Source organism: Scylla paramamosain, chromosome 8, assembly GCF_035594125.1.
Source record: "Scylla paramamosain isolate STU-SP2022 chromosome 8, ASM3559412v1, whole genome shotgun sequence".
NCBI lineage: Eukaryota > Metazoa > Arthropoda > Malacostraca > Decapoda > Portunidae > Scylla > Scylla paramamosain.
In genome coordinates, this window is record NC_087158.1 from 11,520,649 (window position 1) to 11,544,483 (window position 23,835).

At 42.7% G+C, this 23,835-nt stretch overlaps 1 protein-coding gene across 1 annotated transcript; it reads right to left on the bottom strand.

Annotated features, from left to right (window-relative positions):
- Positions 1-1,135: 1,135 nt before the first annotated feature.
- LOC135102526 (uncharacterized) lies at positions 1,136-2,207 on the bottom strand. Its single transcript, XM_064007807.1, has 2 exons — positions 2,038-2,207; positions 1,136-1,520 (listed from the first exon to the last, which is right to left on the bottom strand). The coding sequence occupies exons 1-2, from the start codon at positions 2,205-2,207 to the stop codon at positions 1,136-1,138; spliced, it is 555 nt and encodes a 184-aa protein (XP_063863877.1).
- Positions 2,208-23,835: the final 21,628 nt, after the last annotated feature.

A 23,835-nucleotide genomic window follows, 5' to 3' on the forward strand; every position in this document is an offset into this window, starting at 1 on the left:
CGCCTCTCCCTCGACCTCGTCACAAGGGGTAGGGGGGCCAAGGGGAAGTGGCAGCTTGACGGCACTCTCCGGCCCTCGTTATCATCACCGGTCCTCGTATATCCTAGCTGGTCCTCGTTATCATTGCCGGTCCTCGTTATCCTTGCTGGCCTTCATTATCCTTGCTGGCCCTCGTTATCGTCTCGCAACTATTTACAAGGTAATTGTGCGCTCACACAAACACACATACACATGCGTGCACATACTTACATGCAATAAATAGGGGAATACACGCACATACATACACACACGCACGCAGGTATGCAAAGATGCAAAGCTACATTCATAACACTACTCCCTCCTATAAAACTTTGGTCGATTCGACCAAAGCACAAAAAATTCTTATCAGTGAATGCAGAGTCTCATCTCGAAATAACAACAGATATCCTATTTCATATCCCTAATAGTAAGTCAGCCGGTCTGGCCTCCTCATCTGCTGTCAGGGTCTTGCTCCACCTACAAGATCTTCCTCATTAGAAAGTGACTCCCTCCCTCTGTGTTCCTCGTCTGTCCCTGCCGGCAACCCTGGGAAATCTTCCAGGTTTACCTCAGCTATCTGGTCATCCGCTTCTTCCCCATCCCCGCTTTCTGTAGAAGAGTCCTCCTGAGGCTCGCACTGTCCCCAGGTGAACCGGCCGAGTCCACATGTACCACCAGAGCCTGTCCACATGTACCGTCTTCCTTCTGGCTCCTCGACAGATGTGGAAAGTCACTTCTGAGATTTTCTCTTTGACTATAATATAGTCAAAGAGAAGGGTCACATATATTATGTGACCCTTCCCAAGAACTCTGAAGCTTTGGCGAAAGACCTTCCTTCCTGCAGGGGTTGTGCAATCACACTTTACCACACATTTGGAAGCTGGCAGGCCTTGTGCCTCGGTCGTAATAACTCTTCATGGCCTTTCCTACGAGTTTAAGCCTGTTCTGCACTTGTTGATGGACTTCCGCTAGATGTTCCTGAAAGGCTGAAGCATATTTGGTGGTGATTGTGGGTAGATCCTCATCCAGTGGACGCCCCATAGCAAGATCCCTTGGCAACCACAGTTCCCTCCCAAACATAAGTTGGGTTGTAAGTCGTGGCTTCATGATTTGGTGATCAGCAGGCCATGAGGAGAGTGTGGAGTCTGTGGTCCCAGTTGGCCGTACAGTACATAGCCAGTTCTGGTATGAGAGTGCAGTTAAATCTTTCCACTATCCCATCTGAATGAGACTGCAAAAGAGTTGTTCTTATCTTGCGCAGGCCTAGCAGCTGGCAGCACTCCTGGAAGACCTGGACCTTGAATTCTCGACACTGGTCTGAATGTATCTCATCTGGGATCCCAAATCTAACGAACAACCGCTTAACCAGTATCTCCGCCATGGTTTCTGCCTCATGGTTGGGAGCAGCGTAAGCTTCAGGCACTTTGTGAAATAATCCATAGCAACACAGATGTAATGGTTGCCCCAGGTTGTGGTGGGCAATGGTCCAGTGATGTCCACAGCTACACGTTCCATTGGTGCACCCACCTGGTACAACTGCAGCGGTGATCTAGTTTTTCTTACTGGTCCCTTTTTAGCACTACAGATATCATATGAGCGTCACCACTGTTGGACGTCACTACGCATTCCAGTCCAATAAAAACGTTGTCTAAGGCAACTCATTATCCTCTTTTCACCCAAGTGTCTGCTGGTAACGTCTGCATGGACCTCCTACAACAGCTCAGCTCTCATTACAGTGGAACCACAGTCTGCCAGTACCTCATTTTCCCATCTGGCAACACCCATTTCTTTAGGAGTACACCTCTTCCTAGTCTCAGGGTGTCACACTATTCCCAGTAATGCTTGGTTGCCTTTCAGCTAGGTCAGCCCTGGCCTTCTTCCAGCCACTTAACCAAGGGTCCAATGTCTGGGTTATCGTGCTGAGCAGTTCATGGTCGCTGATAAGAATCCTCGGCACTACTCCTCACCACCATCCATATGCATTTCTCTGTGGGGTCCTTACTGCTGCAATGACCTCACCCAGGTTCACAGGGACGCTGACTAAGACAATCAGCATTGCCGTGGATCCTGCCAGGACGATGTTCCATGCGATAGTCATATTGTTCAAGCAAGCCTAGCCATCTTGCCAATTGCCCTTCAGGCGCTCTAACAGTCTTGAGCCACTGGAGAGCTGCGTGATCAGTTCTCATGGTGAACTTCGCGTCATATAATGTAAGAATGGAAATGGTCGAGACTTCTTATCACGGCTAGGAGCTCTTTCTTAGTGACACAGTAATTCCTTTTAGGTATGGTGAGCTTGTAGCTGTAGTAGGCCGTCACATGTTCTTGACCCTCTCTCACTTGTGAGAGTATTGCACCAATGCCCTCTGCACTACCATCACAATCTAGTATATAGTAGTAGATTGGATCAGGATATGGCAGTACTGAAGCATCCATTAGGCCCACCTTCAGGTTGTCAAAATTGCTCTGACACTCTGTGTCCAAGGAGAATCCTGCTCCTTTCCTTGTCAGGCGGTGAAGGGATGCCGCGATGCTGGCGAAGTCTCTCACAAAACGACGGTAATATGTGCAGAGGCCAAGTAAAGTCTGTAACTCTGTAACACTTTTTGGCACCGGCCATTCCTTAACAGCTGCAACTTTCTGGGGGTCTGTCCGAACACCGGTCTGGCTGATAAAATATCTTAGAAACGGCACCTCCTTCTGAAATAACAGGCATTTCTTTGGGTTGAGCTTCAGGTTTGCCTCACGTAATTGCTGAAATACCTCTTGCAGTCGTTTCATCACCTCTTCAAATGTGCCTCCATATATGATCATGTCGTTTAAGTAAGCGAGGGCAGTCCTTAACAGTAGACTATTCAAAACTCGTTCCATTAGGTTTTCAAAGGTAGTCGGGGCGTTGCACAACACAATCGGCATGACTCTGAACTGCCATAGTCCCTGCTCAAAGAGAAAAGCAGTCTTCACTTTGTCTTCCAACGCTACCTCCACTTGGTGGTAGCCAGACTTCATGTCTAAGGTGGAGAACCGTTTGGCGCCCACTAGGGTGTCTAGCATGTCATCAATCCTGGGCAAGGAGATAGGAATCCTTTATGGTCACACTGTTCGCAGCCTGATAGTCAGTGCAACAACGATGTGAACCATCTTTCTTCTTTACCAATACCATTGCAGATGACCAAGGGTTGTTTGACTTCGTCACCATGCCTTGAGCTACTAAGTCATCAACTGCTGCTTCTATCTCACATCGTTTCGTCAGTGCTAATCTTTGTGTTGCATATTTGATAGGAGGATGGTTCCCAGTGTTTATGCTGTGCTGAATGAGGCTGGTGCAAACCACATCCAAATAATTTTTCATAAAGATGTCAGCATATGAGGACAAGAGCTTCCACAGCCCTGCCTTTTGCCATGGATCCAGACACTCTGTGCTCCTCTGCATAAGTTCCTGCAAATGTATAGGAACTTAGTCACTAGTGTATCCACCCTCTTGCACAGAAATTGTCACTCTTTTGGCCCTCTCAATCTTCTCACAGGTCCCGAGCATTGTCCCACCTTTCATTTTCTGTTCTTCACCAGAAAAAATTTACCACTAACACAGGTACCTCGTCCTCACCTGGTCTTACAAGGGTCCTGCCCACCACAACACAGTCTGCTAGTCGAGAAGCAACACACGATTCCACTATGCCACCATCACCACTTATTTTTCAGGATAACTGACATCTCACTATGGTCTTTGTCCTTGGAGCGACACAAATAGTTTTGGCTACTACTACCTCAGCTCAGGCATCAGTCGTGAGCAGATGTACTTTGGTATCTTGTATGCGTACTCTCCACCTGAAGTCATCATACGCCTAGCTGAGCATAAGGTAGTCCAAGCCCAGGGGACAGGGTTCTTCAAGATCTGCCACATATGCAGGCAGTGTCACCTCCTAACCGCCGATCCCAATCTTCACCTCCACTGGACCTCAAAACTGAATGCAGTGTCCTGTGACCCCACAAAGTCTCTGAGACGCCAAAAGAGGGTTCTTGGTGGTCATGATATCTGGGCTGACAAAAGTTCTTTCTGCTCCAGTGTCGAGTCAAGCAGCACAGCTTTCTATCAACTGTGCCATCCACTTGCATGGCATTGGTGGTGACAGCAGAACACCTTATCATGAGTGGGGCCATGGTGGCTCTGACTGGTGAACAGCTGCTGGTCCCAGCCTGCTGTCGTTTCCTGAAGTTTCAGCCATTGCAGTGGGTTCAGGCAGAGGGTAGGCGGTCAAGTTTTGGTTCGGCTGGTTGCACCCCCTGCAACACGGCTGATAAGGTGGATGCTGGTCTTCCAGTCTCATTTTGTGAGTCTCCTTACACTCACTGAGCCGATGTCCCTTGTGGCTACAGACCCAGCACACAGCACAGAAAGGGAATCTTGGCAGTTCTGCAGCCTGACTTCGCTGAGCCTGGAAGTCTCTTCCAGTCCCAATAACTGCTGGCCCTCTTTCACTGGTTCTTACAAAAGAGTCGTATTGAAGGATGCACGCTGGGAACTCCTGGAGGTTGCTTGGGTATGCTTGCTAGATGTGAATTTTCAGTCAAGGATCCTGTAGCACATCCACGAAGTGGTCCCTCAGCGGTACCGTCGTCAAATCCTCGGTAGCTGCTGGGTATGCTTTTTGTACCAGTTCATGGGCCAGCTGCTGCAGTGACTATCCCTTGGGTCGTACCCATGAAATGAGCATGGAGCGCCTCAGCCTGTTGTTAGTGCCCAAATCTCTTTTCCAGGGCTTCAGTGACACATGAATTGAAAGCACATTGTGCATTGGAGAGACGACCCAAAATTTCAACTGCAGGGCTCTTGAGATGGGGGACAAGCTGCACAGCCTTTTCCAGCTCGTCCCACCTTTGAGCAATTGCCATCATCTCAAATTGTGCCAATTATGCTTCTAGAGACACGCCACCATCAAAATCCTGCTGTTTTCTTCGCACAGCGTTGTCCTAATGTCCGTGAAATGATGTAGGAGGGAGAGGGTCTGCAAGGAGACTAGTGGAGGTGGTAGCTGCTGCAGCTCCGTGGGCATCATTGACAATGGGCCAAGCTGAATAAAGAGTGGGAGGTTCTTGTCTGGTACACGTAGTTACAGGTGGTGAATGGGTGCTCAGGAGCCTTAGTCTCCTATTGTCAATACCTGTGCATGGCTCTCCACCGTCGCCAGTCATTTCTGGTTGCTCTCTGTGACCATGACCCTCTAATTTCCCCAGGTGTTCAGCCAGAGATTCCGGTGCTATGATTACTGCTGATAACTCTGTGTGTCATGCTGTCACCTCCTCCTTCACTCCTTCTTTCATCATGGCCATGCCCTTCATCATTTCTTCCCTCATTTTCTGCTTGTTCTCAAGTCATTCTAGTAAACTGTTTTGTTTAATCAGTCACTGCATTTAAGTCTAGCTGTAACACTTTCTTGATTTTTTGCATGCCTTGTGTGTGGCTTTCTCAAAGTTTATTATGCATATGATTCATCATAGCCATGAGTTCCGACCAGTCTGGCTGGTTTTCTCTGACTCTGCCACTTGTCACTATATCCATTTCACTATCACTGTCAGTCATTTTACTGTTGACACAAGTCCGCCATGACAATGGACACAATTTTCTTTTGACGCTGTAGATCCTACTCCTGATACCAGTGTAGTAAAGCCCTTCATCCCTGCTCCTGTCTTGGGCAGGTTGAACAACTCTGTTGCGTGGATCTGACGTGCTCACTGCCACCTTCAAGGTCGCAACCAAACAGCCTCAAATTCCTTCCCTTATTAAGCAACTCGCTTAATAACAAAGTACAGAAAAGTACTTGTGAGGTGGGAGGTGGGCTGCCATCACTACCATCGTGCCTCTCCCTCAACACCTCATCACAAGGGATAGGGTCCAAGGGGAAGTGGCAGCTTGATGTCACTCGCTGCCCCTCGTTATCATCACTGGTCCTCGTTATCCTTGCCAGCCCTCGTTATCCTTAACAGCGATTGTTATCCTTGCTGGCCCTTGTTATCACCATGCAACTATTTACAAGGAATAGGTAATTGTGTGCACACACACAAACATACATGCACATGCATTCACATACATACATGCAATAAATAGTGGAACACACACACACACACACACACACACACACACACACACACACACACACACACACACATGTGCACGCAAGTGTTGAAAATCACATTCATAACAATATATATATATATATATATATATATATATATATATATATATATATATATATATATATATATATATATATATATATATATATATATATATATATATATATATATATATATATATATATATATATATATATATATATATATATATATATATATATATATATATATATATATATATATATATATATATATATATATATATATATATATATATATATATATATATATATATATATATATATATATATATATATATATATATATATATATATATATATATATACCAGACTCTGTTATAGCGGATTTCTCCATTTAACTGACATGTATGGCCTACAGACCATCCATTGGATTTTCTGGATGTCGGTAAAATGTCGGTAAATGAGGCGAAACGTCCGGCCGGCTGCCGCAATATCAACTGTGTATTACACTAAGTAACAAAATTTCACTTAAGAACATAAGAACATAAGAAATAAGGGAAGCTGCAAGAAGCGACCAGGCTTACACGTGGCAGTCCCTGTATGAAACATTCTTACCTATTTCCATCTGTTATCCCCATCCATAAACTTGTCTAATCTTCTCTTAAAGCTCTCTAGTGTCCTAGCACTAACTACATGATTACTGAGTCCGTTCCACTCGTCTACCACTCTATTTGAGAACCAATTTTTCCCTATCTCCTTCCTAAACCTAAATTTTTCAAGCTTGAACCCGTTATTTCTTGTTCTACCCTGGTTGCTGATCCTAAGAATTTTGCTTACATCTCCCTTGTTATAACCCTTATACCACTTAAAGACTTCTATCAGGTCCCCTCTTAACCTACGTCTCTCTAAAGAATGTAAATTCAACAGCTTCAACCTCTACTCGTAAGGAATACTCCTCATCCCCTGTATCCTTTTAGTCATTCTCCTCTGTACTGATTCTAATAGACCTATATCTTTCCTGTAATGTGGGGACCAGAACTGCACCGCGTAGTCTAGATGAGGTCTGACCAGCGCCAAGTATAACTTTAATATTACTCCCGGCCTTCTACTTTTAACACTCCTAAAAATAAATCCTAGTACCCTATTTGCCTTGTTTCTGGCTTCTATGCATTGCTTCCCTAGACGGAGTTCAGAGCTAACTATAACTCCTAAATCTTTCTCGTACCCTGTACCTACCAGAGTTTGGCTGTCTAATGTGTACCTATTGTGTGGGTTTCCTCTACCTACGCTAAGCACTTTGCATTTATTGATATTAAATTGCATTTGCCATCTATCCGTCCATTCACTCATTCTATCTAAGTCTGCCTGCAAGGCGATGGCATCCGATTCTGACCTAATTAATCTACCTATCTTTGTGTCATCCGCAAATTTACTAACATCACTACTAATTCCACTATCCAAGTCATTGATATACATTAGAAATAACAATGGCCCTAATACTGATCCCTGTGGCACCCCACTAATTACATGACCCCACTCGGATTTCGGGCCGTTTATTACCACTCTCTGTCGCCTGTCACTAAGCCATGACTCTATCCAGCCTAACACCTTCCCATCTATCCCGTGTGCCCTAACCTTTCTCAGGAGCCTTTGATGGGGGTACCTTGTCAAATGCTTTACTAAAGTCCAGATATAAGATATCATAACTATCACCATTATCTACTGCCTCGTACACCCTACTGTAAAAACTTAACAAGTTTGTCAGGCAAGACTTCCCCTCCGTGAAGCCATGCTGTGACTGATTTATCAAGTTATGTTTGTCTAAATGTTCCCTAATGTTCCTCGCTATTATTTACTCTAACATTTTACCTACAACTGAAGTTAAGCTGACAGGTCTATAATTAGACGCTAAAGTTTTATCTCCTTTCTTAAAGATGGGTACTACATTAGCCTGCCTCCACATTACTGGTACCTCACCCGACTCCAGTGATTTCCTAAAGACAGAAACTAACGGCTCCCTAATAATCTCTTTACATTCCTTAAGTACTCTGGGATATATTTCATCAGGTCCTGGTGACTTGAACTTTTTTAGCCTATCTATCTCCTGTTCCACTATCTCCCTAGTTATGGAAATATCTGTCAGCTTCTCATTCTCATCTGCTCTAAACACCTGTTCACTATCTGGCATATCCTGTATGTTTTCCTGGGTGAAGACAGTTAAAAAATAATCATTCAGAAGTTTACTAATCTCCTCCCCAGAACTAACCAGCTCCCCATCTGCTGCCTTTAATGGACCTACAGTATCCTTATTCTTCGTCCTGTATACCTGATAAAATCCCTTGGGGTCCGTCTTCGCCTGGCTGGCTACCTTTAATTCATAATTGTCCTTAGCTTTCCTCGTTAACTTCCTGACTGTTCTAACTAATTCATTATATTGTGTCCTTAAAACTTCCTCACCTGCCCTTAATCTCCTATATATACTTCTCTTACGCCCTATATAATGCTTCAACCTAGCAGTCATCCATTTAGGGTCATTTTTTTGTGATCTTATTGTTCTATACGGGATATTTGCTAACTGACCTGTATGAACTTTATCTACGAAATATTTATACAATTTATCTACATTTACCTCACCTAGTCCCCTCATCTCATCTCCTACCATCCTCTCCACTCCCTCATCTACTCGCCTCGACCTCACCTCCCTCATTTCCGCATGACCTGACATTCCAACATACTCACACCTAGCTCCTCCCTTCCTCTTTCCTCCTCCCTTCCGGACACATCTCCCCTCCTCTTGTCCTACACCCTCACGCCTCACCTCACCTCTCTCATCCTGCCTTATCTCTCTGAACTCCGCCCCTGACCTGACCTCACCCTGCATCCTTTGCCAGTCTACTCCTTGGAGGTACCTTTTTAATTCTTCAAAATCTGCTCTCCTAAAGTCAGGTATTTTACTAGTGTTTTTGTTTCTAACTGTTTCTTCCCATTCTAAATTGTACCTAATTTCCTTATGGTCACTGTTACCTAGCTGTCCTCCAACCTCTACCTGCGTGACTGCTTCCTCCCTGCTAGTAAGAATTAAATCTAGAATATTATTCCCCCTTGTGGGTTCTACGACTACCTGTTTTAAAAAATTATCCTGAATTACCTTAAGAAATTCCTCTGCTTCCTTGTTACCCACCATCAGACTCCAGTCGATATTCCTAAAATTAAAATCTCCTACCACACATACCTGACTGTACCTGCCTGCTCTATTTAATTCCTGCCACAGTGAGGTGTTAATTTCCTCTGTACTGGTCGGTGGTCTGTAAACTACCCCTAGTACTACTGACTGCGATCCTTCCTTAATATCTACCCATATCGACTCTGCTTTGTTATCTGTTTTAATTATACTGTTGATACAACACTGTAATGTGTCCCTAACGTAGAGCGCGACGCCTCCTCCTCTCCTGTTTTCCCTATCTTTATAGAACATTGTATACCCATCTATCTTAACCTCTGGATTAAATACTTTTTCTGACATATCTAACCAAGTTTCAGTTAAAGCAATGATATCAAATTTCTCAACGCTCGCTATTCCTCTAAGCAAGTCTATTTTATTCAGAATACTTCTACAGTTTGTGAAGTAAACACTTAAGCTATTTCTCACCATCCCTGAGCTAGCTACCTTTCTAGATTTAACTATTTTGCCCCTCGCCTTCTCACTATCCCTTCTTCCCTCCCGACTAACGAAAAAAGTTCTGTCTTGTCCTTGGCCCCAAACCATAATTTTCCAGTTATTTCCATCTAAACAAAATAGAAAAAAAGTTATTTTGATGATGTGGTTTTCTAACCACATCATCAAAATAACTTTTTTTTTTCTGAATTTACAATTTTTTTTTTTTTTTTATGTAGGAAGAACACTGGCCAAGGGCAACAAAAATCCAATAAAAAGAAAATGCCCACCGAAATGCCAGTCCCATAAAAGGGTCAAAGCAGTAGTCAAAAATTGATGAATAAGTGTCTTGAAACCTCCCTCTTGAAGGAATTCAAGTCATAGGAAGGTAGAAATACAGAAGCAGGCAGGGAGTTCCAGAGTTTACCAGAGAAAGGGATGAATGATTCAAAATACTGGTTAACTCTTGCATTAGAGAGGTGGACAGAATAGGGGTGAGAGAAAGGAGAAAGTCTTGTGCAGCGAGGCCGCGGAAGGAGGGGAGGCATGCAGTTAGCAAGATCAGAAGAGCAGTTAGCATGAAAATAGCGGTAGAAGACAGCTAGAGATGCAACATTGCGGCGGTGAGAGAGAGGCTGAAGACAGTTAGAGGAGAGGAGTTGATGAGACGAAAAGCTTTTGATTGTACCCTGCCTAGAAGAGCAGTATGAGTGGAACCCCCAAGACATGTGAAGCATACTCCATACATGGACTGTTACTGTACGTAAAGCGTATGTACCTCACGTCATTATTCCTTGGTAATCGTAAGTGAAATGTTCAATAGTTTTCTATTTGCATGAAAACGTGTAATATGTGTAAGTATCAGTATTCAATGCTATATGAAGCACCAAAGCCAATGCTCACTTTTTAGTAGAGTATGGTTAACCCACTGGTCACCTGTGGGCATCACTCATGGCCAAGTTGCGCTCAGACAAAGACGGGGCAGGATGGTGACCAAGGTAAATACTTTAATTTTGTAGTAAAAACTGATTGTCATAGTGCCAAGTTGATTGCATGTATTGTTAATGAATGCTGTAATATGTTGAGTGTTTAATATCAGTGTATAATGTTATTTTGTAAGAAACTGACACTGAGAACTTTTTGCAGTTCTTACTTTCATGCCTACCTCATCAATAAATGTCAGAGAGAGAGAACTGCCCTTCCTTGACCCAACAATGATGGGTATGATCAGTAAAACAGATCATCTGAGAGCTAATGACCTGCCGGTGCAGTTACATGGACGGAAAAGGCCCTTGTACAGAGTTAGCAGCTGGGGGGGTGAGAAAAACTGGCGGAGACGTCTCAGAACGCCTAATTTCATAGAAGCTGTTTTAGCTAGAGATGAGATGTGAAGTTTCCAGTTCAGATTATAAGTAAAGGACAGACCAAGGATGTTCAGTGTAAAAGAGAGGGACAGTTGAGTGTCATTGAAGAAGAGGGGATAGTTGTCTGGAAGGTTGTGTCGAGTTGATAGGTGGAGGAATTGAGTTTTTGACGCACTGAACAATACCAAGTTTGCTCTGCCCCAATCAGAAATTTTAGAAAGATCAGAAGTCAAGCGTTCTGTGGCTTCCCTGCGTGAAATGTTTACCTCCTGAAGGGTTGGACGTCTATGAAAAGATGTGGAAAAGTGCAGTGTGGTATCATCAGCGTAGGAGTGGATAGGAATAATAATGAATAATAATAAGAGAGTGGGTGACATGACAGAACCCTGAGGAACACCACTGTTAATAGATTTAGGAGAAGAACAGTGACCGTCTACCACAGCAGCAATAGAACGGTCAGAAAGGAAACTTGTGATGAAGTTACAGAGAGAAGGATAGAAACCGTAGGAGGGTAGTTTGGAAATCAAAGCTTTGTGCCAGACTCTATCAAAAGCTTTTGATATGTCTAAGGCAACAGCAAAAGTTTCACCAAAATCTCTAAAAGAGGATGACCAAGAGTCAGTAAGGAAAGCCAGAAGATCACCAGTAGAGCGGCCTTGACGGAACCCATACTGGCGATCAGATAGAAGGTTGTGAAGTGATAGATGTTTAAGAATCTTATTGTTGAGGATAGATTAAAAAACTTTAGATAGACAGCAAATTAAAGCAATAGGACGGTAGTTTGAGGGATAAGAACGGTCACCCTTTTAGAAACAGGCTTAATGTAGGCAAACTTCTAGCAAGAAGGAAAGGTAGATGTTGACAGACAGAGCTGAAAGAGTTTGACTAGGCAAGGTGCAAGCACGGAGGCACAGTTTCGGAGAACAATAGGAGGGACCCCATCAGGTCCATAAGCCTTCCGAGGGTATAGGCCAGCAAAGACATGGAAAACATCATTGCAAAGAATTTTAATAAGTGGCATGAAGTAGTCACAGGGTGGAGGAGAGGGAGAAACAAGACCAGAATCGTCCAAGGTAGAGTTTTTAACAAAGGTTTGAGCAAAGGGTTCAGCTTTAGAAATAGATGTGATAGCAGTGATGCCATCTGGTTGAAATAGAGGAGGGAAAGAAGAAGAAGCAAAGTTATTGGAGATATTTTTGGCTAGATGCCAGAAGTCACGAGGGGAGTTAGATCTTGAAAGGTTTTGACATTTTCTGTTAATGAAGGAGTTTTTGGCTAGTTGGAGAACAGACTTGGCATGGTCCCGGGCAGAAATATAAAGTGCATGAGATTCTGGTGGTAGAAGGCTTAAGTACCTTTTGTGGGCCACCTCTCTATCATGTATAGCACGAGAACAAGCTGTGTTAAACCAAGGTTTAGAAGGTTTAGGAAGAGAAAAAGAGTGAGGAATGCACGCCTCCATGCCAGACACAATCACCTCTATTATAAGCTCAGCACACAAAGATGGGTCTCTGACACGAAGCAGTAGTCATTCCAAGGAAAATCAGCAAAATACCTCCTCAGGTCCCCCCAACTTGCAGAGGCAAAACGCCAGAGGCACCTTCGCTTAGGGGGATTCTGAGGAGGGATTGGAGCGATAGGACAAGATACAGATATGAGATTGTGATCGGAGGAGCCCAACGGAGAAGAAAGGGTGATAGACTAAGCAGATTAGAGGTCAGGAAAAGGTCAAGAATGTTGGGCGTATCTCCAAGACGGTCAGGAATACGACTAGGGTGTTGCACCAATTGCTCTAGGTCGTGGAGGATAGCAAAGTTGAAGACTAGTTCGCCAGGATGGTCAGTGAAAGGAGAGGAGAGCCAAAGCTGGTAGTGTACATTGAAGTCTCCAACAATGGAGATCTCTGCAACAGGGAAGAGGGTCAGAATGTGCTCCACTTTGGAAGTTAAGTAGTCAAAGAATTTCTTATAGTCAGAGGAGTTAGGTGAAAGGTATACAGAACAGATAGATTTAGTATGAGAGTGACTTTGTAGTCGTAGCCAGATGGTGGAAAACTTGGAAGATTCAAGAGCGTAGGCACGAGAGCAGGTTAAGTCATTGCGCACATAAACGCAGCATCCAGCTTTGGATCGAAAATAAGGATAGAGAAAATAGGAGGGAACAGAAAAGGGGCTACTGTCAGTTGCCTCAGACACCTGAGTTTCAGTGAGGAAAAGAAGATGAGGTTTAGAAGAGGAGAGGTGGTGTTCTACAGATTGAAAGTTAGATCTTAGACCGCGAATGTTGCAGAAGTTAATGAAAAAAAGTTGAGGGGGGGTGTCAAGACACTTAGGATCGTCGACAGAAAGGCAGTCCGACCTGGGGACATTTATGGTACCCTCACCAGATGGGGACTCCGAGGCTGGTGTAGGAGTCGCCATGATGATTTTGAAATTTTTGAGTGAAGGGTGTGTGTGTTATTAGGTGCTTGTAGTCTTGTGTGGAGGAAGAGAGTTGTCTTTAGAGGGCAGGCTGTGACTGTCCCCTTGTGTTGTGAGACACAAAGGGAAACGTTCACTGAGGTCACAACTGGGTTTAATGATAAGTTCACAGCAACCCCTGAACAGTGCTTTGGGCCTCACTGGGAGTAATTATCGTTTCGGCAGGTGTCTACTGCCTCCTCCTCATTTTTGCCTTATTTCATTAAAGTATGGATTACTATTAGTTTTCATGTCAGGTAAAGACCTTTACAAAATCTCAGTTACATATCTAATTGCTTTTGAAATGTTTCAAATCAGTTAAAACAATAAAAGAAAGAATATAAAGTGTTCTGGATATTTTTAATTTTAATAAGATCATTCTTGAACTGACCAGATCTACCAAGAAATTTCTCATATTTAGAAGAATTTTCTTACATTTCAGAAATCTCAAATCTTCCAGAATGTTCTTCCAGACACTTTTAGAAGTCTCTAGAACATTTTAGAACATTCTATTCAATGTAAACATTTCCAGAATATTCTAGGACTTTCTAGAATACAGTAGAAATATATAGATATATCAAGAATTTTCTAGAATCTACAAGAATTTTCTAGAATGATTAAAAATATTTTAAAGTAGGTTCAAGAATATTCTAGAAAGATTGAGAACATTCTGGAACTCATTCTAGAAAAACTAAAAATATTCTAGAATACTGCTTGACAATATAAAAGTAGGGGCTTGCAGACCACCAATCAGTTCTACTTTGGCTGCCTGAGAAGACACATAACAAGAGCTGAAATGGCATCAAGAGGCTGCAGTCATTCTCCAGATGCATTCTGCTTATGAGGTCAATAATTCATCAAGACAAGAGCAAAGAAGTTCTCTGTGACAGCATCTGGAAAAATGTGTGAAGCTTACAAAGTATATTTTGATTTGTCAGTTGGGGACCAAGACAAGACCAGGGCACCTAATTTTGCTTGTGAGCATTGTAAGAGAACACTAGAAGGTAAAATAGCTGTTAATTTTTCAAGAGTAAAATTCAGTTAAGAATTAAGAATATAAATAAAATAAGTTTAACAGAAACTCATACTGTTATTCTTTTACAGGATGGTATGGAGAGGAAAACAAAATCATGAAATTTGCTATTCTTAGAATATGGCGTGAACTTACCGATCACTCAACTGACTGCTTTTTCTGCATGGTGGGTCCTTCCAACGCCAATCTGGGAAAAATGCATCTGCTGTTTTCTATCCAGACATTCCATTTTCCATTGCACCAGTACCATACAGTGCTGATCTTCCTGTACCAGCTCCTCCAGAAGGAAGTCAACTATCAGAAGAAAGCAGCAAGTCGGAAGATGAGCTAAACAGAGAGGAAGACTGACATCACAGATTCAGTTGTAGTTAGAATGAATCCTTACTACCCTAACCAAAGAGACCTCAATGACCTCATCAGAGATCTTGGTTTGACAAAGTCAAATGGCGAGCTTTTGATTTCAAGGCTGAAGGAATGGGATTTACTTGATGACAGTGTGCAAATGAAGAGCCAAAGCTTTTTTTGCAAAAAAAAGGACAGACTATGCAACTGCAATGATGTATCAGGGTTGTTTGATGCTAATGGAATTGCTTGCAATGCAGATGAATGGAGACTCTTCATTGACGGCTCCTCCAAAAGCTTGAAAGCTGTACTTCTGCACAATGGAAACAAGTACCCATCTCTTGCTCATTCTGTGCATCTTAAGGAGGATTACAGCAGTGTAAAGCTGGTGTCCGGACATTTCGTCGCCGGACATTTCGTTGATGGACTCTTCGTCGCCAGACAGTTTGTCGAACAGACATATCGTCGCCGGACGATTCGTCGAATGGATATTTAGTCGAAGAGCTTTTTTTGTCGAACAGTCGTTTCGTCGGGAACGATTGTTTTGTTGCACAAATGTGTTGTTGAAAGCGACCAACCAGGTAATTTCTCTCTCTCTCTCTCTCTCTCTCTCTCTCTCTCTCTCTCTCTCTCTCTCTCTCTCTCTCTCTCTCTCTCTCTCTCTCTCTCTCTCTCTCTCTCTATATATATATATATATATATATATTAAAATTATAATAGAGAGAGAGAGAGAGAGAGAGAGAGAGAGAGAGAGAGAGAGAGAGAGAGAGAGAGAGAGAGAGAGAGAGAGAGAGAGAGTTTTTACTTAAGATTTTTTAAAAGGAACTTTAACATATTAAAATAAAACGCAATAAATAAAATTATTAAACGTTTTTATTTGAGGATTAATATTGGTTCTATTGAAATATAAAATACATTTTATTAAAAATAGATATAAAACTTACGAATTATGTGCAATGGCTTGTAGGTACTGTAGTCTATCTCCGTTTGCATAGTCATCCGTTTTTTAACCGTTCATTAACAAATGCGTATTTCTTTCTAGTGTTTCTAGGCATAATACTGCATTAAGCCTGTTGTATTGTTAGTTCCCAATCATTTTGCTTCTTTTTGAGTGTGGTCATAAGGCGAGATGAATTTGGATGAACGACTGACATTCGTTTTTGAAATGCGCGGTGCCATGGATGGTATAGAGCTGATGGTTGTCAGGAGCACTATCGAACATACCGTCGCAAACCCAGTGAATGCTTTTTGCCAATAAATCGAGATTAGTGTAAGTTGCCATTAAAACGATATTTTCCTCTTCGACTAAAACAAATCTCTCCCCTTTTAACGAAACCCTAAATCCATCTATTATTTCGTTCCCATCTGTGAATTTCCTTTGTCTTCTAATCATTCCGCTAAGACTTTCTTTTTTGGGAAGAGATCCAGATGTCTCTAAGGGAAAATCAGATAGGCAGTTCTGAATTACAGTACTCGTAATTTCTTCAGTATTAGAGGCTTGTTCCTTCATCTTCTGTACTGTCCTGAGTACAACAGCTCTACTGGCATCTGGTGGGTGAGAATGTGGCTGTGGAGCACCTTGTAGTATATCATTCACTGTCTTAAGTCGCCCTCCACATCTCCCTCTTTCTTCGCATTTCCGATAGGTAATGCTATCCCTCATTTTGTCAACTGTATAAGCATAGCCATTATACAGTAGTTTCCTTCCACGACGTTTAATAACAGTAAACTCCATGGGGTGTAAAAAAAAAAAAAAATATTATATATATATATATATATATATATATATATATATATATATATATATATATATATATATATATATATATATATATATATATATATATATATATATATATATATATATATATATATATATATATATATATATATATATATATATATATATATATATATATATATATATATATATATATATATATATATATATATATATATATATATATATATATATATATATATATATATATATATATATATATATATATATATATATATATATATATATATATATATATATATATATATATATATATATATTATAAAATATGTCAAATGTACCAACACAGATACCATTTGACTAAAATATTTTAAGTCTCAAAAGTTTACAGAATTTTACATTAAATATAATAATAATCTCAAACTAATGACATGGTATGGTTACCAGTGAGAGGAACAGGAGAGAGACTGACAGACAAGAGAAACATAGGGAAGAAAAAAAAAAAAAAAAGAAACAAACTACGGAACCCCGAACTGTTCCGAGAAAATGAGTCGATTAACTGATATATAGCTGGAATGACATCGTTTGATTATCTAATTCAGGCTTATTATGTTTAAAATGTAATGATTCAAGACTTTTATTGTTGTTCAGAAAATTTTGAAGTTACCGCTAGAAAATTCATGTTCAGACTCATCACAGTGAAGATCGAAGAGAAAGAAGGTTGCGTTAAGAGTTTGGCCGTACGAGGCGAAACACCTATATGTTCGTCAATCCAGAGAGTTAAGTTTCTCTTCGTCTCAATGTAATGAATTATGAACTCTTACCTTCAAACTAAATGTCCTTTTTTTGCTGTTAGCAGAAAGGATGTCTTCACACTTGCAAATTCTTTGATGAATAACTTTAAATCTGGTTTGTTTATTAACTTGTAATTAAGTACGAGTAATTACCTCATTAGCTGTTTAACAATATAAAAAGCCTATATATAATTACATAAATGTTACTGCCAGAGAGAGAGAGAGAGAGAGAGAGAGAGAGAGAGAGAGAGAGGATGGTAGTAGATGGGATGGGAAGAAGATATTTTGCTGACCTGATAAATTTAGCCTCGGCCGGATTAATGGAGGTCAGATAGGGACTTCAAAGACTCCAAACAAGAAACATGTGTAGAGAACACCCAACTCTGCCCTGCCATGGGGCAGAAGCAGGTATACTGTAGAGGGGAGCAGACGTCGTGAACGAGCATCTCGCATTGAGAGTGATTTCCAGTCTACAGGAGTTAAATGACCCGCCAACACGTGAGTGTCTTGACTACAACATACTCAGTGTAACATTATGTCCTGTTTTATGTAAGAGCGTACAGTAGCACAATTTGTAATCTTATTTTGTAAGACGGAGACTGTTAAGCTACCAGTGTGTGTGTAACGTAAATCTATAAACCCATTCCATAAGGTTGTGACAGTTAAGTTACCATTGTATATTTGTCTTTATGAGAATTTGCTCGTGTCCCCAGGTTTTGACCGATTCAATCAATACATTGAGTTAGCGTGAAACGGGTCTCATTATCCTGCACTGATCGCCCCAAGAAAGTGGCGATAACAGTCAAAACGTGAAGGGTCGGCCGCCGCGGACGGATTGTGGATCCTTACCAGGACGAGAGTGGAGCGGGGGGACTGTGAGTGAGCAGGGCGCTGTGCTAGGAGGAGGGCAGAGTTAATGGTTGCCCTCTCGCTGGTGGTGAGTGGTAGCTGTGACGGAGACTGGTGCCACATCTCTGGCCAGCGGTAACTGGTGAAACGGTCGACCAACGGAGAGACATCTTGCGCCCTTACCGACGGCCACAAAGTGAAACAGTTGACAGGACTTGCTAGCTGGGCTTAAGGATTAAGGATAACAGCGGGTCGAGCGCGTGTCCACGGTCGTACATACATACATACAGACATATATATTCCCTGTGCGTTTTTCATTGCTGGCGAATCTCTGTCACATAGATGCAAGTTTAATTTAAGTTTACACATGCGCAATAGTATTATACATTGTGTAGTGGCTGTGTCCTCGCTGAGGCAAGACACTGTGTGATGGCTGTGTCCTCGCGCTGGCGAGACAGTGTGTAGTGGCTGTGTCCTCGCTGAGGCGAGACACTGTAGTGGCTGTGTCCTCGTTGAGGCGAGACACTGTATAGTGGATGTGTCTTTGCTGAGGCGAGACACTGTGTGGTGGCTGTGTCCTCGCGCTGGCGAGACACTGTGTAGTGGCTGTGTCCTCGCGGTGGCGAGACACTGTGTGGTGGCTGTCCTCTCGCAGGCGAGGCACTGTGTAGTGACTGTGTGACGTACATACATCAGCGCTGAGACGAAATACGAAAGTTTGTCCAATGTAGCAGGCCAGCATGGATCGACAAGAAGGGGAGACACTTCGGAGGAAGGATGATGTTGATGACAATGGCTCACTCAAGAGTAGTGAGGAGGGTAACGCCACTACCCTTCAGCATCACCAGGTTTAGAGCACAAGGTGGATTCTCTTTTTGATGCAGTCCAAAGGATACAGCAATCATAACAACTCTCCTGACCAAGGACAAGGCGGAACAAAGGGAATCCGGCAAAGGGACCGATAAGGTGGTCTGAAGAACATCACCTCAGGAACTCGTAGAGATTGAGTCTGAACCGGATCAGGTAAACCAGGGGGAGGATAAAGAATACTCCATACCTGCGCTTGATGTCCCGTTGGGAATGCTTCACCAGGGGAAGCACAAAGGGCTCAACAAGACAAAGGAGGCTGATGAAGAGTCACAGACTGATGGATTTGCCAAGCTCCTTAGAGGCTTGCAACTTTCAAAGAGAGTGACACTTACATTTAGTGGAGGAACCTGTTTTGAATTTTGGGAGTTTAAGCAAGCTTTCCAACGCCATGGCGAAGTCATGGATATGCCTGCTATCGTCAAACTAGAGGCACTAGTTTCCGCTTACATTGGACAGATTAGAGGTAAGGTCCGGGCATGTATGAAGATCAAAGATTCTAACACTGGGTATGAACGTGCGCTAGAATTGCTTGAGAAGCGATATTTTAATGAAGACACCTTTGTAGATCAAATGATACGAAGAATCTTACAGGGACCTCCTCTAAGAGCAGGGGATGTAAAGGGCTTAAGGAAGTTCACTGATGAATTGGAGGAATGTTTTCATAATTTGACCATTCTAAATCAGGTAAAGGAGATTGATTCACGCTACGTAATGTACCTGCTAGCCAATCGGTTGCCGAGAAGGATAAGAGAAGATTATATCTTACAACGGATGGCCTACAAAGGAAAACACAAAGAAAGGCCTGGGATACACTGGATGATACAATTTGTTCGTGATGCGACAACTAGTGCAGAAGCCATCAGTGAACATGAGTCAGTGCCAGTAACAAAGGACCGAGAACGAACCTCGGGAATATTACATCCATCTGAAGGCCAGCAAAGGAAGAGAACCCTGGGTCTCGCAACAAGCTCGCGTAAGCCGGGTGAGCAAGACAGATCGTACCCAGCATGTCTTCAAGGTCTTCACAGAGGGTCAACGGTTTCTCGCTATGAACAATGAACAACGTCTCTCGTTTGTCAAAGGAATGCGCCTCTGCTTCTCATGTTTCAGCCCGAATCACAGGGTTTATGAGTGTCATACAGCAAAGAAATGTGGGGTGAAAGTGTGCCATAGAACCCACTCATGGCTCCTACACTCTGATTCTGACATCATAGGTCGAAGACAGGTTTCACAAACCAAGGCAGCAGTGGGACAAGAACGAGGCTTTCGGGGCAGAGATCAAGTATCCCTCCTCAGTAACGTAAAGAGAGCTGGCCCGCCCAACATGCTCGAGAACACATGTCCTGCCCCCAAACATCAGAGGCGAGATGAATCATTGACTGACACATCAACTATGACACTGACGACAAACCATATCCCTGAGACATCAAAGACTGAACTTGAACTTGACACAAATGTCAATGAAGAAGCAGAGAAGCAAGGGCTTTTCCTTAGGATAACAAATCCCTATAAATGGGTTAACGAGGATAGAGCCAGAGGAACAATAAATAATAACCATGTCGGAATAAGAGAAATGAATTATAGCTGACAAAGGAGTGAGAGTGAGATTTTTATTTATTTTTTTTTATGTAGGAAGGACACTGGCCAAGGGCAACAAAAATCCAATAAAAAAAATATGCCCATTGAAATGCCAGTCCCATAAAAGGGTCAAAGCAGTGGTCAAAAACTGATGAATAAGTGTCTTGAAGCCTCCCTCTTGAAGGAATTCAAGTCATAGGAAGGTGGAAATACAGAAGCAGGCAGGGAGTTCCAGAGTTTACCAGAGAAGGGGATGAATGATTGAGAATACTGGTTAACTCTTGCATTAGAGAGGTGGACAGAATAGGGGTGAGAAAGAAGAAAGTCTTGTGCAGCGAGGCCACGGGAGGAGGGGAGGCATGCAGTTAGCAAGATCAGAAGAGCAGTTAGCATGAAAATAGCGGTAGAAGACAGCTAGATATGCAACATTGCGGCGGTGAGAGAGAGGCTGAAGACAGTCAGTTAGAGGAGAGGAGTTGATGAGACAAAAAGCTTTTGATTCCACCCTGTCTAGAAGAGCAGTATGAGTGGAAACCCCCCCCCAGACATGTGAAGCATACTCCATACATGGACGGATAAGGCCCTTGTACAGAGTTAGCAGCTGGGGGGGTGAGAAAAACTGGCGGAGACGTCTCAGAACACCTAACTTCATAGAAGCTGTTTTAGCTAGAGATGAGATGAGAAGTTTCCAGTTCAGATTATAAGTAAAGGACAGACCAAGGATGTTCAGTGTAGAAGAGGGAGACAATTGAGTGTCATTGAAGAAGAGGGGATAGTTGTCTGGAAGGTTGTGTCGAGTTGATAAATGGAGGAATTGAGTTTTTGAGGCATTGAACAATACCAAGTTTGCTCTGCCCCAATCAGAAATTTTAGAAAGATCAGAAGTCAAGCGTTCTGTGGCTTCCCTGCGTGAAATGTTTACCTCCTGAAGGGTTGGACGTCTATGAAAAGACGTGGAAAAGTGCAGGGTGGTATCATCAGCGTAGGAGTGGATAGGACAAGAAGTTTCGTTTAGAAGATCATTAATGAATAATAAGAAGAGAGTGGGTGACAGGACAGAACCCTGAGGAACACCACTGTTAATAGATTTAGGAGAAGAACAGAGACCGTCTACCACAGCAGCAATAGAACGGTCAGAAAGGAAACTTGAGATGAAGTTACAGAGAGAAGGATAGAAACCGTAGGAGGGTAGTTTGGAAATCAAAGCTTTGTGCCAGACTCTATCAAAAGCTTTTGATATGTCCAAGGCAACAGCAAAAGTTTCACCAAAATCTCTAAAAGAGGATGACAAAGACTCAGTAAGGAAAGCCAGAAGATCACCAGTAGAGCGGCCTTGATGGAACCCATACTGGGGATCAGATAGAAGGTTGTGAAGTGATAGATGTTTAAGAATCTTACTGTTGAGGATAGATTCAAAAACTTTAGATAGGCAGTGAATTAAAGCAATAGGACGGTAGTTTGAGGGATTAGAACGGTCACCCTTTTTAGGAACAGGTTGAATATAGGCAAACTTCCAGCAAGAAGGAAAGGTAGATGTTGACAGACAGAGCTGAAAGAGTTTGACTAGGCAAGGTGCAAGCACCGAGGCACAGTTTCGGAGAACAATAGGAGGGACCCCATCAGGTCCATAAGCCTTCCGAGGGTTTAGGCCAGCAAGGGCATGGAAAACATCATTGCGAAGAATTTTAATAGGTGGCATGAAGTAGTCAGAGGGTGGAGGAGAGGGAAGAACAAGACCAGAATCGTCCAAGGTAGAGTTTTTAGCAAAGGTTTGAGCGAAGAGTTCAGCTTTAGAAATAGATGTGATAGCAGTGGTGCCATCTGGTTGAAATAGAGGAGGGAGAGAAGAAGCAAAGTTATTGGAGATATTTTTGGCTAGATGCCAGAAGTCACGAGGGGAGTTAGATCTTGAAAGGTTTTGACACTTTCTGTTAATGAAGGAGTTTCTGGCTAGTTGGAGAACAGACTTGGCATGGTTCCAGGCAGAAATATAAAGTGCATGAGATTCTGGTGATAGAAGGCTTAAGTACCTTTTGTGGGCCACCTCTCTATCATGTATAGCACGAGAACAAGCTGTGTTAAACCAAGGTTTAGAAGGTTTAGGACGAGAAAAAGAGTGAGGAACGTACGCCTCCATGCCAGACACTATCACCTCTGTTATGCGCTCAGCACACAAAGACGGGTCTCTGACACGGAAGCAGTAGTCATTCCAAGGAAAATCAGCAAAATACTTCCTCAGTTCCCCAACTTGCAGAGGCAAAACGCCAGAGGCACCCTCGCTTAGGGGGATCCTGAGGAGGGATTGGAGCGATAGGACAAGATAAAGATATGAGATTGTGATCGGAGGAGCCCAACGGAGAGGAAAGGGTGACAGCATAAGCAGAAGGATTACAGGTCAGGAAAAGGTCAAGAATGTTGGGCGTATCTCCAAGACGGTCAGGAATACTAGTAGGGTGTTGCACCAATTGCTCTAGGTCATGGAGGATAGCAAAGTTGTAGGCTAGTTCATCAGGATGGTCAGTGAAGGGAGAGGAAAGCCAAAGCTGGTGGTGAACATTGAAGTCTCCAACAATGGAGATCTCTGCAAGAGGGAAGAGAGTCAGAATGTGCTCCACTTTGGAAGTTAAGTAGTCAAAGAATTTCTTATAGTCAGAAGAGTTAGGTGAGAGGTATACAGCACAGATAAATTTAGTATGAGAGTGACTCTGTAGTCGTAGCCAGATGGTGGAAAACTCGGAAGATTCAAGAGCGTGGGCACGAGAGCAGGTTAAGTCATTGCGCACATAAACGCAGCATCCAGCTTTGGATCGAAAATGAGGATAGAGAAAGTAGGAGGGAACAGAAAAGGGGCTACTGTCAGTTGCCTCAGACACCTGAGTTTCAGTGAGGAAAAGAAGATGAGGTTTAGAAGAGGAGAGGTGGTGTTCTACAGATTGAAAGTTAGATCTTAGACCGCGAATGTTGCAGAAGTTAATGAAAAAAAAGTTGAGGGGGGTGTCAAGACACTTAGGGTCGT